The 14,124-nt window shown below is 56.5% G+C and overlaps 1 protein-coding gene across 5 annotated transcripts in view; it reads right to left on the bottom strand.

Moving 5' to 3' along the window:
• The window catches only part of Baiap2 (BAR/IMD domain containing adaptor protein 2), a 70,524-nt gene extending 63,323 nt beyond the window's left edge, over positions 1-7,201 (bottom strand). For all 5 annotated transcript variants that reach the window (XM_051159186.1, XM_051159184.1, XM_051159187.1 and 2 more), the window contains exon 1: positions 7,036-7,201. In XM_051159186.1, coding sequence (XP_051015143.1) covers positions 7,036-7,089 — 54 coding nt within the window. In that variant the 5' untranslated portion in view covers positions 7,090-7,201. The remainder of the gene's footprint in view (positions 1-7,035) is intronic.
• Positions 7,202-14,124: the final 6,923 nt, after the last annotated feature.

Genomic DNA, 14,124 nt, shown 5'->3' with positions numbered 1-14,124 from the left:
TGACTCGTTTATCCTACACAGCCCTGCAATAGCACGTGCAAAACATTAGAGAAATCCTAAGGTTGAAAAGAAAAATCTAGAGCCGGGCACGGTGGCGCACGCCTTTATTCCCAGCACTCAGGGAGGCAGAGGCAAGAGAGTCACTGTGAGTTCGAGGCCAGCCTGGTCTATAAAGAGATTTCAGGACAGCCAAGGCTACACAGAGAGACCCTGTCTCAGGAAGAGAGAGAGAGAGAGAGAGAGAGAGAGAGAGAGAGAGAGAGAGAGAGAGAGAGTTAATATTCACACTCCATCTTGTTTTTTGAGACAGGCTTCCCCCTGTAGATTGCCTGACTTGGGACTCACTGTGTAGGCCAGAATGGTCTGAAACTCAAGGGAATTATGCCTCAGTTCCCCAAAAGCTCAGACGGTAGGCATGCGCCACTATGTCACAGCTCCCCACCCCACTCCCCAGCACTGTGGGAGTCGTGAACATGCTAGGAAAATGCTCTACCACTCAGCCCCTGAGTGATCCTAACAGAACAGCTGCAGTCCAATATGGCGGCCCATGCTGGGGAGGCAGACAGGCGGGTCTCCATGACTTCCAACTCCACACACAGAGTTCTAGGCCAACCAAAACTACATATAGCGAGACCCTGTCTCAAAACACACGTTCATGCATGCATTCTCTCTCTCTCTCTCTCTCTCTCTCTCTCTCTCTCTCTCTCTCTCACACACACACACACACACACACACACACACCACAGAGACATGCACATGCACACACTACTGCAGCAAGTATGAAATTATAACCCCAAGCTGGAAGACGCTTCCTCTCACTCCCTCCTGGGGTCTCCTGCACCTAGACCAGAAGGTGTTCCTCTTCCACCAGAGGAAACAGGACTCAGAGCTTTCACCTTGAGGTAGGACATGGAGACTGGCCATGCAGTGTCCATGGACCCCAGGATTGTCCTAGGATTCATGCTAAGTGGGAAAGGGCCAGCAAGGCTTTCCGCTGCTGCCCAAGTCCAAGGAGCAGACATTGTTTTATGGCCGCTCACTCTGGAGTAGGCAGAGGAGGCCCTGGCCAGGGCTGGGAGGCAGGGAGCAGTTCAGGGGGCTGGATGTCAGATCTGCACTGCACTACAGCCGGCCGGGAAGGGGTTCCTGTCAATGCTGGCAGCCACTCAGCTGCAAGAGGCCCACACAGACACAAAGCCTGGGCCTGCCCTAGGTTCTCAAGGTGACTCCTTGAAAACCATCAGTGCATGTCCCACCTTTTCACCCTCCCTATGCCACCCTGGCCACTCTTCCCACCCCTGCTTTCTAATCTCACCGGGCAAGGGACCAAGCTTAAGGGACTCCAGGACCCAGCAGGACAAATCTCTTGCTGCTAACATTTTGACCTGATTTGCCAGCCACACACCTGGGTCATCGCCTCCAGGGAAACAGCACATGCTGGGCCAATGTTCCTCAGGCCAAGGGCTGAAGAGCAGGCCCTGTGTGGGCAGATGGCAATTCCAACATCACCTCTCCCCAGCCTAGAGATGAGACCCACTCAGCCGCCACTGCTGCTGGGTCCCCATCAGAGCCTGGCCACTGTCCCAGGCCACTGGGACATATCAGGGGGATACGCCACCCTGGTCGCAGGGAGCGGCATGGTACATGCAGGAAGGAGTCTGAGGAGCAGTTCAGACTGGCCAGGACAGGCTTCCCCTGGACCTGTAGTCTGAAGCTTCCCAGTATACAGTTCAGGGATGCAGCTGCGCCCCTCGACCTCTGGAGGTTGAGGCTCCTCGAGTCATCATGCAGCTGTACTGGCACCATTAGGCTGGAGATGACTCAGAGCAGGGGGTGGCAGGGGGTTGAAGGAAGGTGCCAGTGTGGTCCACGCCCATCAGTAATTATTCCAGGCACAGGCAGGGATCACAACATTAGCACAGTGTAACACTGGGCTTAATGGGGTAAGCTGACAGTCGCCCAGTTGGCCCGAGCACGGGCCTTTCAGGGGAGTGCAGCTTCTCTACCTTGCGGCCTTAGCAGAGCCCTAGGTCCAGGATGGAAGGCCCTGGCTGGGAGCACCAGGATAGAGAGAGCAAGCCCAGGCACCAGTAGCAATCAGCTGTCCAGGTGTCTGCACAATGACAGCCACAGGCAACGCTAGACCAGGATACTGAAGGGACCACGAGGGGCTAAGCAAAGACACCTCCCCCTGCCCCTGAGGTGACACCTAGCTGTCCTGAGTAGGGCTCACAGTCACTCAGCGCGCACCTTGGTCGTCCTGTGGCTTGCCTCCTCTATCTAGTTTCTATTAAGGAGCTGGACCCTCCCCTGCAAGATCCTGTCGCCTATGCCAAACCAAGGGTAGACTGCAGACCTCAGGGGCTGCGCTCCGGAAGCTACAAGCCTAGGACACAAGAGCAACGAGGCCGCAGCTTCCGGCAGCATGCATCCAGCACTCTCCTACTGACGGAACACTGGGAGTAGCACCACCTTCCTTCACTGTGTCCTCAGGGCCGGCTTAGTCAGTCAGTGTGTGCCGTAAGCCAGTGTCCCCAGTAAAGATTTACACTTCAGGGAAGATCCACCACACAGCAGGCGAAGGCAAGCACTCTTCCAAAATGGCCCGGGCACAAAGACGACAGCGCCCTAGAGCCCCAGGTGCCCCTGGAACATCGTGCTCACCCCCTCTAGCAAACACTGCGTGCAACAATGCACTAAGCACTAGGCACTTCATAAGCCAGCAGACTTATGATGACCTACAGGCCATGGCCTGGGGACATGGGCTGCAGAGCTGGTCAACTCAGAGGTCAGCATGACAAACAAGCTGCCTTTTGTTACCCTGGCTGCTCTACAAAGGAGACAAGATCTGAACTTCCCTCCCTAAGATGTTGGTGGTGGACAAGGGCAGGTAACACCTGAAGGAAGTGCTCAAAAGACAGGCACAGACAGTCCACGCCATGAGAGCAGACACAGCCTCCCCATGATAGGCCTGCCCCAGGAGCACCAATAATGAAAACGGAGGACACACACGTGCGCACAGAAAGGAACACAGCACTGTGGCCTCTCTCCTGGCAGCAGCAGGCACGCTCTGCCAATTAGTCCCTGTGAGAAGCCCCGCCTCACCGCTGAATCCCAGCCTGCCCTTCTTAAAACAAGGGACAAGTACCACTTTGGTCTGAGCAGAGAGGTTATGGCCCCGTGCTCCCACAGCTTCCCTAGCACCCTTCTAAAGGAGTGAGAGGAAGAGTGGTGGGCTCCTCCCTTCCAGATCGTAGTACAGACGTTCAGCTCAACTGATCCAGGAGACTTTTGGTACCTGCCACCTTCATTGCATGGCTACAGCATGGCCAATAGCCACGGTGTGAGGAAGATGACCAGGTAGCCGCTGGGAACAGTCCCAACTATGCTGCCCCAAGGCCCTACAACACCACGAACTGCTTCTACCAGGCTGCATATCAAGAGAGAGTGACAGTGCTGTTCCTGAAGAAGTGATTGCCACCCTCAAGGGTGGCACCCAGAGGGCCAGGGCTTCTGTGGACTATAATCTTGAGAAACCACTAGGCATAGAGGTATGTGCCTACTAATTCTAGTACTTGGAAGGTTGAGGCAGGAGCATCAGGAGTTCAAGATCATCTTCAGCTACACAATGAGATCGAAGTAAGCCTAGCCTACCTGAAACTGTCTCAGAAAGTCAACAATAAAACAACAAAGCCTCCTTTGGCTGTTGAGAAGGCTCACGAGGTGAGGGAGCTTGCCACTAAGCTGACAGCTGGTGTTCAACCTAGGACCCACTTAGTAGGTAAGAGAGAACATACTTTCACAAGTTGTCGTCTAACCGCCATGCGGGAGCTGTGGCACACACACACAAACACACACATACACACACACACACACAGCTGTGGAACATGCACACACATACATGCACACACACACATGCACACACACAAGCATACAAATAAAAATTTGGAAAAAAAAAAAAAAACCCAGACATTTAATCCCAGCACTAAGGAGGCAGAGGCAGGCAGATCTCTGTGAGTTTGAGGCCAGCCTGATCTACATAATGAGTTCCACAACAGCCAGGGCTATGCAGTGAGATCCTGTCTTGAAAACAACAATAAACCAGATAATCTGACCCTCTTGTCTCATCCCACCAGGGTCTCATCAAGCTACTGAAGTCACTTCTGTACACCCAGAAGGACCCAGTAGGGCTCTGAGGCTTTGGGCTGACTTCATTCTAAAAATACACTCTTTCACCTGGGCAGTAGGCCCCGCCCCCAGTAATTCATGCCCAATCCAGGTGCTACCTAGAGTGAACACCAGCCAAGTCAGACTCCAGTTTCTGTTGCCTGTGCACGGAGGGAGGAGCTTTCCTTGCCTAAGGCTCCCCGCCTCTGCAGGGCCCAAAGGCCTGTGGATAAGCTCCCGGTGAACGTCACGAAACTGTCCTGTTTTTCTTCCCTTCATCTTTCATGAAATTCCCCGAGGACACAGCTCCCAAGGGAACTGAGCCACCAGGAAAGAGGTCAAAGTCTGCATTCTTCCAGGAGGAAAATCAAAACTGTACATTTTATTCTTGAATTCTTAATCAGCAGGGCCAAGGACAAGCACCCTTCTTTGCCAAGGCAAATACCACTCAGAACTGCAGCTGAAGAGATGCAAGGGCCAAAGCAAACAGCGGAGCCCGCATGGCCGGTGACACTGAACAGAGCCACAGCCTGGCCTTCCCAAGAGGTAGTGCCAGCACTGACCAGCCTAACCCTAACCCCTAGAATAGGGAGTCAGCCACCACATGTCCCAGGAGAAGACAGCATGGCAGACTGGCTGGACCGGCCTAGAGTTGCACACTGGTGGCTGTGCCTCTGTGTGGGCTGCCTAGCTCCCTGGCCCACATGCCAAAGCTGCACAACCTTTACTAGTGCTGCCACACACCGTTGACTCCTCAGTGACAAACAGAGAACTGAGCACAGGAGTCAGGCTCAGAGGCTGGGCCCCCAGAGGGTCCCAGAGCCACCTGCCTACACTGCAAGAAAGCCCTTGTGCCTCGCACCTCACCTCAAAAGCTGAGGAAGCTCTCATCACCGCACCAACCACTGCCCCAAACAGCAAAGGACCCACAGTGACTCACTCCACTGTGAGACCGCAGCCTGCAGCCTGCAACCACTGTGGATGTCCCCAAGCACTGCGATCCGGGCAGCTTTTCTGCCGCTGCAACAGCCCCGACTCGGGGGGGGGGGGGGGGGGGACGACGGACATCTGGATAAATCACAGCGGCATGTGGTGAAGCCTGGAGCTGTAAGCGCAGGCTGGCTGCCCAGGCAGGAGGTTTATTAGGGAGAACCACGGGATTCTCCAGAGCCAAGCTGCTGCTCCTCACAAGCCACACAATTCTCACCTTGGAAGTTCCTGTTTAATGGTTTTAATGAAGAAGCGGCACAAAAAAAACAAAACAACAACAACAAACAACAAAAAACAGGGGAAGACTGTGACCGGTGCTTCTCTCCCACTCCCTGCAGTTCAGAGCAAACTGTAATGGAACTAATGACTAATAATTTAATAACCCGCCCCCACCCCAACAGCATGTGCTCCCACAGAGCAACAAAAGAGGTGTACGGACACTGACTGTAAAAACCCAAAGGCTGCTCGGAATCCTGTGTGCCAGCAGCCTGGACACGATTTCGGAGCTCCTTCGGCCCCGCCACCCACCTTCAGGGTTCCTCGACACATGGAACCACAACTTTAAAGTCTTTATTAAATGATGAATTACGGTATAATCTGCCCCCTGGACTCCTAAGGGGCCACCCCAGAAGCTTCCGTCTGCTGCTGGCATTGGAATGAGCCTGACAGCTAGGAGGGCTTCACAGGCCACTGCCTGCAAAGAGGCAGCCATGGTTGGTCATACAACCAGGAACTGTTGCTCTAGAGCAGAGCGCAATCCCACTGAACCATGAACAGGCAACTCCATGTAAAAAAGCAGCGACTCTAATTGCAAGCCTTTCACTTACCCTTCAGACACAGTTTTGAAATAAAGCATAGCTTTGTAAGAGGGCTGCCATGGACCGGTCAGGGCAGGGATTTCTCTCTCAAGGGGAAAAAGAAAAAAGGAAAAAAAAAAAAAAAGAAAAAAAAGAAAAAGAAAAAAAAAGAAAAAAGAAAAAAGAAAAAACAAAAAAAGAAAAATGTCACTGGCAACTGCAGTGGGCCTGGTGCCATCAGGGAGCCCCAGGCTGTGCTGTTGGGGGGTAAGGGGCCAGGACTGTGCGAACCCATGCTGAAGAAATGGGAAATGGCTGGTCCATCTGTACCCAAGGCATAGACATGACAACAGGGGGCTTGCGGGAGCGGGGACGGGGGAGGGTTGGGAAAGGCTCTGCAGTTCTTCCTTGAGAAACTGTCATTTCACAGATGAGGATGTAAATGCGACTCTTTAACACATATCAGAAGCAAAAGCAGGCGCGTCAGCCTCCTACACAATTAGTCTTCTCCCTCTGCGGTTACATAAGATGATGGATTATCTGTCCACCCATCCAACCTGTCCGCGCTCGACCTCCCACTTTGGGCCACGTCCATTAAACATCCGTAAAGGAGTTGTGGAAAGGGAAAAGCCCGTTGAGGAGAAAGTGCCCAGAGACTGGCATAACAGCGCCTAGAGGAGCCCCACGGTGCCACCGCGCCAAACAAGCGCAGGGCGACCGACCGCGGCAGCCTGCAACAATCCACGCCGCCCCCGCTCCCCGGCGGTCCCCTCACTCTGGGGTGCGGTGGACCAGACCGGGTCGCAGAGCAGCCCAGGCCCCGCACTGCTCGGTCCCTCCGGACGCTGGGGCAGGCAGGCGTGCTGAGGGAGCGCGCGGGGGCTGAGCAGCGCCGTCGGGGTGGAGGCGTCCACTCGTGCTCGGGGACCGCGCGGGCCGCGGCGGGCGTGAGGACCCTGGGCCGGCGCGGCCACCTGTGACCAACCGGAGATCGGTCCACCCCACCCGCAGTCCCGGAGCCGGTGCCCTGCTCGGGCCTTGAAGACCTAGGGGCACACTCGGAGCCGCGCTGGAAACTCACCTTGTAGACATTTTCCGTGAGCCGGTGCATCTCCTCCGAGCGTGAAAGCGACATGGTCCTGGGTCCCGGCTACACCACAGACCAGAGCAAGGGGCACCGGCGGCGGTGAGGAAGGCGACAGCTGCAGCAACAGGAAAAGGCGCGCGGACCGGGACCACAGAGCGCGGCGCCCCGCGGCCGCTGCTTTTATAACCGCCCGAGGTCCCGCCCCGTAACGGCCCCGCCCCCGGGGCCCCGCCCCCGCCACGCCCGGATCACCGCCCCCGGCTGTCCGCCCCCGCCCAGCCCAGCCGCTGCTAGGCAACCGCCAGGCCCGCTCCTGCGCCGTCCTTCCTATTGGTGGGTCTCGGAGGCGGGGGCGAAGGGCGGGGCTAGAGGCGGGACTAGGAGGCCGGCTGCGCGCGGCGATTGGCCGGCCGCCGGGAGGCGGAGGCGCGGCGCGCGCCGAGGCCCCGGAGCTGCCTGAGGGGGTTGGAGCGACAGCCGGGCTGGAGGCGGGAAGCGGGGGCGGGGTGGCGCAGGAAGAGAGAGCGCGGGTTGTGGGCGGTGCGGGTGGCACCGGCGCGAGCGCGCCTGGAGGCTGCACTCGGGAGGCTGCGATCGGGGCTGCCGGCCCTCGGTGGTCCCGCAGGAGTGCGCGACATGAGCCGGTGGCTCCCGCGCTACTGCAGGTGAGTCGGCGAGGCGAGCTTCCGGAAGGGAGGACGCCCCGGGCCGGAGTGGGTGGAGACGGAGGAGGAGGGTGCTGAATTCTAGAGGGAGGATCCCGAACGCTGGAGGCTGGGTCGGGACTGGGTGGGCTCTCGGGCGGATCCTTGAAGTGGGCAGACGCTGTGCGGGGGTGTGGGGGAGTCGGGGAGTCGACAGTTGGGTCTAGTGTTCTGGGGTGTGGAGGTGGCAGAGAATGGGGGGCCGGAGAGGGTGGAAAGCTCCTGGGGAGGCGCCTCCCAGCGCGGCTTGGGGCTGCCCAGTGGCTGGTGGTGGGTAAAGGCTTGGCTGAGGAAACTGACCTGGTTGGCACATGGGATTCCAACACGATTCCTTTGGAGAACTGTTTACATAAATTAGACGAACATAGAGGGATTATTTGCTTTACATTGTAAAACACCAGAGCTGAATGTTTTCCTTTTAATTAAACATAACACTCCTGCATCCGCTTCCTGGACAGCTGCTCACGCCACTCCGTCAACAACCCAGAGGACACAGATACACTGCGCGGCCGTCAGGCCTCGGCCAGTTAGCAGGGGACTCAGAAGAGCCTCGATTCACTTTGCTACATGTGTAAGGGGAAAGGAGGTGGGAGGAAGCACAGAGCAGAGATTTGGTTGCCTGTTCTTTCAGCCACTGGCCCCTGTGCCGGCGTGTCCTCTTTTTTCTGTGTCATTTCAATGTACATCCCTGTGTATCTGTTTTCTTCCAAGTGACAGAAAGCCAGCTGAAGCTGGCTGTCAGGTCGGGGCCTGTCTAACACTGCTCATGCAACTGGCTGGTCACAGCTGCCCCTCTGTCCCCCTCCCTATCCATCCAGACCAGTGTGGTATAACGTGCGCTTAACCTTACTGCCAAACGCCGATCCCTTGCTGAAGCCAGCAGGAAGCTGGTGTGCAGGGCCAGCGGCAGCCCCTCCGTGCTTGCCCCCAGAAGTTCAGGGCCACAGAGGAGAACGAGAGATGGAGACTGGCAACGAAACAGGAGGTCTCTCTGGGAGAGGGGCAAGGGGCTCCTCCAGAAAGGTTCCCATGGTCTGGGCCACTCCCCCTTCGGCATCATCCCAAGACTCTCTGCTGCGCCTGCCTACCCACAGTCACCCTGTTTCTGTGCAAAGAACACACTCACACGGGTGACAGACTCCTCAGGCCTATCCATGTGGCAGGAGGCAGGCCAGCTGTGACAGAAGCCCACAGCGGGAAGAGGGGAGTCAGGACACTTGAGTGGAAATGTCTGTATCCTGCCTGCAGCTCCTCAGTGCACTGTGACCAATGGCAGGCACGGACAGGACTGCCTTGTGGGATGGGCAGGGGACAGGAGAGAGACAGGACCTGTGTCCACATCCAGTCTCCAAGGACAGATTTCCTTCAGCTCTCTATTGGGCGGGAGTCCAGACCTCAGCAGTGTTCCCTGAAGCCTTTCTGACCCCTTTAATGGTAGGGGGGGCAGCAACGGCCAGAGTTCAGGTTGCCAAGTGGGTAGGCACATGGTAAGCCGGGTATTTACGGATCGCAGGACACTGGCTCCAAGTGGAGGTAGGAGGCCACTATGTCCCTGACTCCTTTTTGTCCAAAGCCTGTCACAGATGCCATCCTATTCCTTACATGGGTGGCTGAGGAATCTGCCTACTTTCCTAAAGGCTCAGCAGCCTGGTAGCTGGGAAATCACGGCCCGTGGGTGGGCTTGCCCGCACCTCTGTCTGTCGGGTGGAGGAAACCATTGTCCAGGCGGAACCACTGCCATCGGCTCTTCCTGCACCTTCCCAGGAGGGATATTGAGAAGTGTCACCGAGGGTGGCGGCCGCCCGCCAACACACCCTCCCAGACCGTCTGTTGCACCCCTGTTCTTATACTGTGCTGAGGCGGGAGTGGGGTTCACTAGTAGTCCAAGGGTGGATGGGAGCAACTGTGGGAGAGTCACTGGGAACAGAGACAGCCCCGTGTCCATATGCTTTCCCTCTGCAGCCCTCCAGCCATAAACCCATGTGCGCACCCTCCACACGTGTGACGCTGAGCCCAGGTCCAAGGCAGAAACAGCCACCGATCCATAGTGCTGCAGGTCATGGTCCAGGATGGGCAGCTCTGGAGACGGGCTGGGGGTGGGGAGCGCCAGTGTGTATGTCTCTACAAGCTTATTTTTAGTTAGTTATATAAGTGGCTTCATCTCAGCGTCATGTAGGAAGGGGGGGGGGTCTCAGATTTAATTACAGGATGACAGCCTTTGCATTTCAAGCAAGCTGTCCTCCTGGCAAGGCAGGCTCGCGGATTAGGAGTCTGTGCTCAGCAGAAGCTCCCCTTTGGGAAGTGACCCCCAGCAGACTGTTACCCCACCTTCACCTCCATCCTCGGACACTCTCCTGAGCTTGGCTTAGGAGGGCAGCCGTTTGTCTAAGGTCTCCAGAGATGGTGGGAGACCTGTGCCTGTTCAGGGAGAGCCCTCCCTGGCCCCCCACCGCACCCACCTCCACCTGGCAGCTTTTCTTCTCTCCCAAGGGAAGGATCTCCCAATCAGAATTCTGTTTTCATTCCTGGATTGAAGCTTTTGTAATGGGTAACCAGAAAGTTCTAGAGTAGGAGAGAGACAGGCACAGGCAGACTTCTGAGAAGAAAAAAGCCTTCCCTTTTTTTCTCTCTACACCCTTCTCGCCTGTGTTGAGTGCTTCCTCTCTGCATAGCCAGTGCCCAGGCCAGACCCGAGGGCAGAAGCATTCTTTTTTTTTTTTTTTTTTTTTTTTTTCTTTTTTGTTTTGATTTTTTGAGACAGGGTTTCTCTGTGTAGTCTTGGCTGTCCTGGACTCGCTATGTAGACCAGGGTGGCCTCGAACTCACAGCGATGCACCTGCCTCTGCCTCTCGGGTGCTGGGATTAAAGGCGTGCACCACCATGCCCAGCCAGAAGCATTCTTGTATGTGGGGCCTTCAGGCGTCAGGACAGTCTTAATGGCTGGCCAGCTTGGTGGCTCCAAGCTTATCAGCAAGAATGTACTGAGCGCTCCAGGTAGAAATCTCACTCCCACCAGCAGGAAGCCTGTTTGAGGTGCCAGCAGCTACCTGAGTTTCAGCTGGCTGTCAAGGCACAGTCTGCCACCGCGGAGGACAGGGTGAGGCCTGACCTTGACAAGGCTCAGATGAGGGGAAGACCCAGGCTTAGAGAGCCCATTCCACTAGCCAGTCAGCTCGCATGGGCGGGACAGACCCTGCCGTGGCTCCTGGGCAGGTTCCCCAGCCACCCATGCCCCTGAAGCAGAGATGGGGTGCCGAGCAGTGTTGGGAGGAGCCATGTGCACAACTCACTGGGCTTATGGACCGGACCGGTGATGCCCTGACCAGACTGCTCCCTCTCGCTCTTCTGTTTCCCCTCCAAGCCCAGCAGGGGCAGCACAGTAGACCCCTGACCAGTGTCCCCATCACAACTGAGGGCAGAGAGATTGAGGGTCCCCTGGAGTCCTACTGGGTGCTGGACAGAAAGAGGACACTAGGTAATGTCTGGAGAAGGCTAAGTGAACTGTGGACTTTAGTTAATGCGTGAGCAGTGGCTCCTGAGTGGTAGTAAAAGTGTCACTAAGACAAGCTCACAGCAGGGGCTAGGTGGGCTCAGGGGCAGACTTAGGATGTCTGAGGCCCTGGGCTTGACTCCGGGTACCACTCCAAAGAAGAAAAAAGAAAAGGATGTAGAGCATCCTTGCTCTGAATGAGGAAATGTGGAGCAAAAGACCTTGTGTGGGGCCCCAGGCTGCAGGTCAGAGGGTGCTGGGCGCTGTGCCTTGTCTGTGCTGCCTGCTAGTACTGAGGTTTAGCGAGCAGTTGAGCTAACCCAGATGTGGGTGCTTCCCCCCTTCCTCCTCGAGAGCATCTCAGGTTTGCTCTTAACCTAACGTGGTTTGGAGCTTGTTTCTCCTGAGCCACCATGTGGGCCCTACCTGCTGCTGTTGGTCAGCCCTGCACACCTGGCCATTTCTGGCATCTCCTGTTCCCTCTCAAACATACAGTGTGGCTGGGAGGAGAGGACCAGACAGGGCCCTCTCCTGGTGCGCCCGCCTGGAGGATGGAGGTGTGAGCATGGTCTTTCGGGCTTTTCCAGAGAGTTGCCTGGCCCTGCCTTTGTCCTCTTAGCCAAGGTCTGTCCCCAGCCGTGGCCTCCCCATCCTACCCTGTCGCCCTGGTGTAGGGGGGTAGCCTCCCCAGCAGCCATTCCCTTATGTAATGTGCACATCACATCAGCATGACTCCAGGTGCCTGTGGGAGGTAGCGCGGGGGTGAGTGCAGGGGCGCAAACAAGCCTGGAAGTTTCCTTGGGTGCTTTTTCTCTTGTTACACTTGAGCGTCAAACTGCGTCTGCCAGCTCGGTCACCCACTTGCCTATTAGAATACATTAACTGACAATGCAGACTTAAATAACTCGGGCAGGTGACAGGCTGCAGTGGCGCCCTCTGCACCTCAGGGGTACCAAGGTGGGTCGGAGGGGCCTGCAGTCCAAGCCTACACCAGACCAAGCCTAGAGTGCTGGCATGTGAGTGCCCTTGGCAACATGACACCCATGCCTTCTGTACACACTCAGCTTGTGGCAGGCTTGTGCCATAGGTGGGTGAATAAGAAACGGAGCAGAAGTGAACCTGTCGTCAGAGCAAGACCGCTGTGTAACAGCAGCAGCGGCGGCGGCAGCCGCCTAGGCACAGGCAGGCCTGGCCGAGCCCTCCTGTTCTGCAGAGCGCCCCCCACAGGCCAGAGCCGTCACTTGGCTTCCCTGGGGAAAGATGAAAACCAAACCTTGCTTCCTGTTCACTTAGCCCCCCACCCCAAACGAAAAGCCCCTTTGTTTTCTTATTGCTCTGCCTCTTAAATTAAGTTGCCTTGAACACGTCTAAAGGTGTTTTCAGGTCGTGGTGGAGGAAATTGTTCTCCAGACCCTGAAGTCAAAAGGCGCCCAGCCCCGAGCCCTGGCTCGCCTCCCCCAGGTCCTTCCCACCGCAGCGCCGCCGCCGTCCCCAGCTGGTCCTACCGGCCTGAGACGCCCAGACACATTCCTGCTGCTTTCGCGCGCTCACAGATGGCTTCCCTGCCCAGGGCTGGCTGCTGCTAATTTTGGCTGCTGGAGGCTCCGTGTACGCTCTCTCTCTTTTTTTTAATCCCATGTTTATTTAAAGCCAGATTTTGAAATCTTGTCTTCAACTCTGAAATCTGGAATTTTCTTGCTGCAGATCTTACCTACACACACACACACACACACACACACACACACACACACACACACGACACAAAGTGGAGGTAGGCTTGATGAACAACTGGCCAGAGTTCCCTTACAGCAGTCCTATGGTGTCAGCACAGAGCATGAGAGGTCCCTTGTCCATACAAGCCTGGTGTTCCCATGTCAACAGGGGGAAGACGAGCAGAGTGCCTCCCAGAAGCTAGAGACTCCCCTGCTGCCTGGTACTGCAGGAGGGGTGGCCTGGGATGGTACTGACTCCTCGTGCCCACGGTCCTTCAACAGGAGCTGATGTGGCTCTGGTAACCCCAGTGCCAATCCCCCAGCTGGCTCGTGGCCTTCCAGAGCAAGCCACATACAGGCTCTTCCTGCTCTCTGAGAAGTTAAGTCTACCTAGAAGGGGTCTTCCTGGTTAGGGTTTAGCAGAGGATGTGAGTCCGGCTTACTGGTGTGCAGACACAACGCTGGACTGCTCTCAGGCATACAGTGCCAGTGTCTCCTCTACCCTGTGTCATGACACACGCAGTGCTCCCTCACTTTGGGACCCAGAAGAGTCAGCCCTGGCATGGTGAGTGCTCCAGAGACATGAGGGCTGCGCCCCACTGCATGACACACTACTCCCCATGGCTCCCCTGGGATGTTCTGGAAGAGACAGCCTTGAGGGAACTGGCCAAGGGCTAAGGCCTGACCAGCTCCAGAAGGAAGGTGTGGCCCCTGGAGAAGCAGAGAGCAGCTAAGGCGCTGGCTAGGCCAAAGCTCCAGCCTCCTCTGCATCTTCCCCACCAGGCCGAGAGGGGAGGGTGCCATGCGCGCCCAGAGCCATCTGCAAACCCTGCCGGGCAGGCAGTCCTAACACCGAGAGTGTGAAGGGCTGGGATGGTGCTCCTGGCACGTCTGGTCAGAAAGGAAGATGATTGTGAGGGAAACTATTGCAGTCTAGGCTTGGGAATGTCTGCTCCTGCGGGCTCACTTCTTCTCTCAAGGTGGAGAGACAGATCTTTGCAGATGATTGTAGAAAACCAGCTGTCCCCTGCCCATATGAAAGGAATACTCCGCCCCTGCCAGGGAACCATGGCTCAAATTCACACACACACCCCACGGCCCCTCGACCCCCGTCAAACCAAAGGTCGGCTACAGCCTTTCCAAACACCACTCTGTATCCATTGCTGGCGGAAACACG

This window comes from Acomys russatus, chromosome 16 (genome assembly GCF_903995435.1).
Source record: "Acomys russatus chromosome 16, mAcoRus1.1, whole genome shotgun sequence".
Taxonomy (NCBI): Eukaryota; Metazoa; Chordata; class Mammalia; order Rodentia; family Muridae; genus Acomys; species Acomys russatus.
This window is presented reverse-complemented; position numbering and strand designations above follow the sequence as displayed.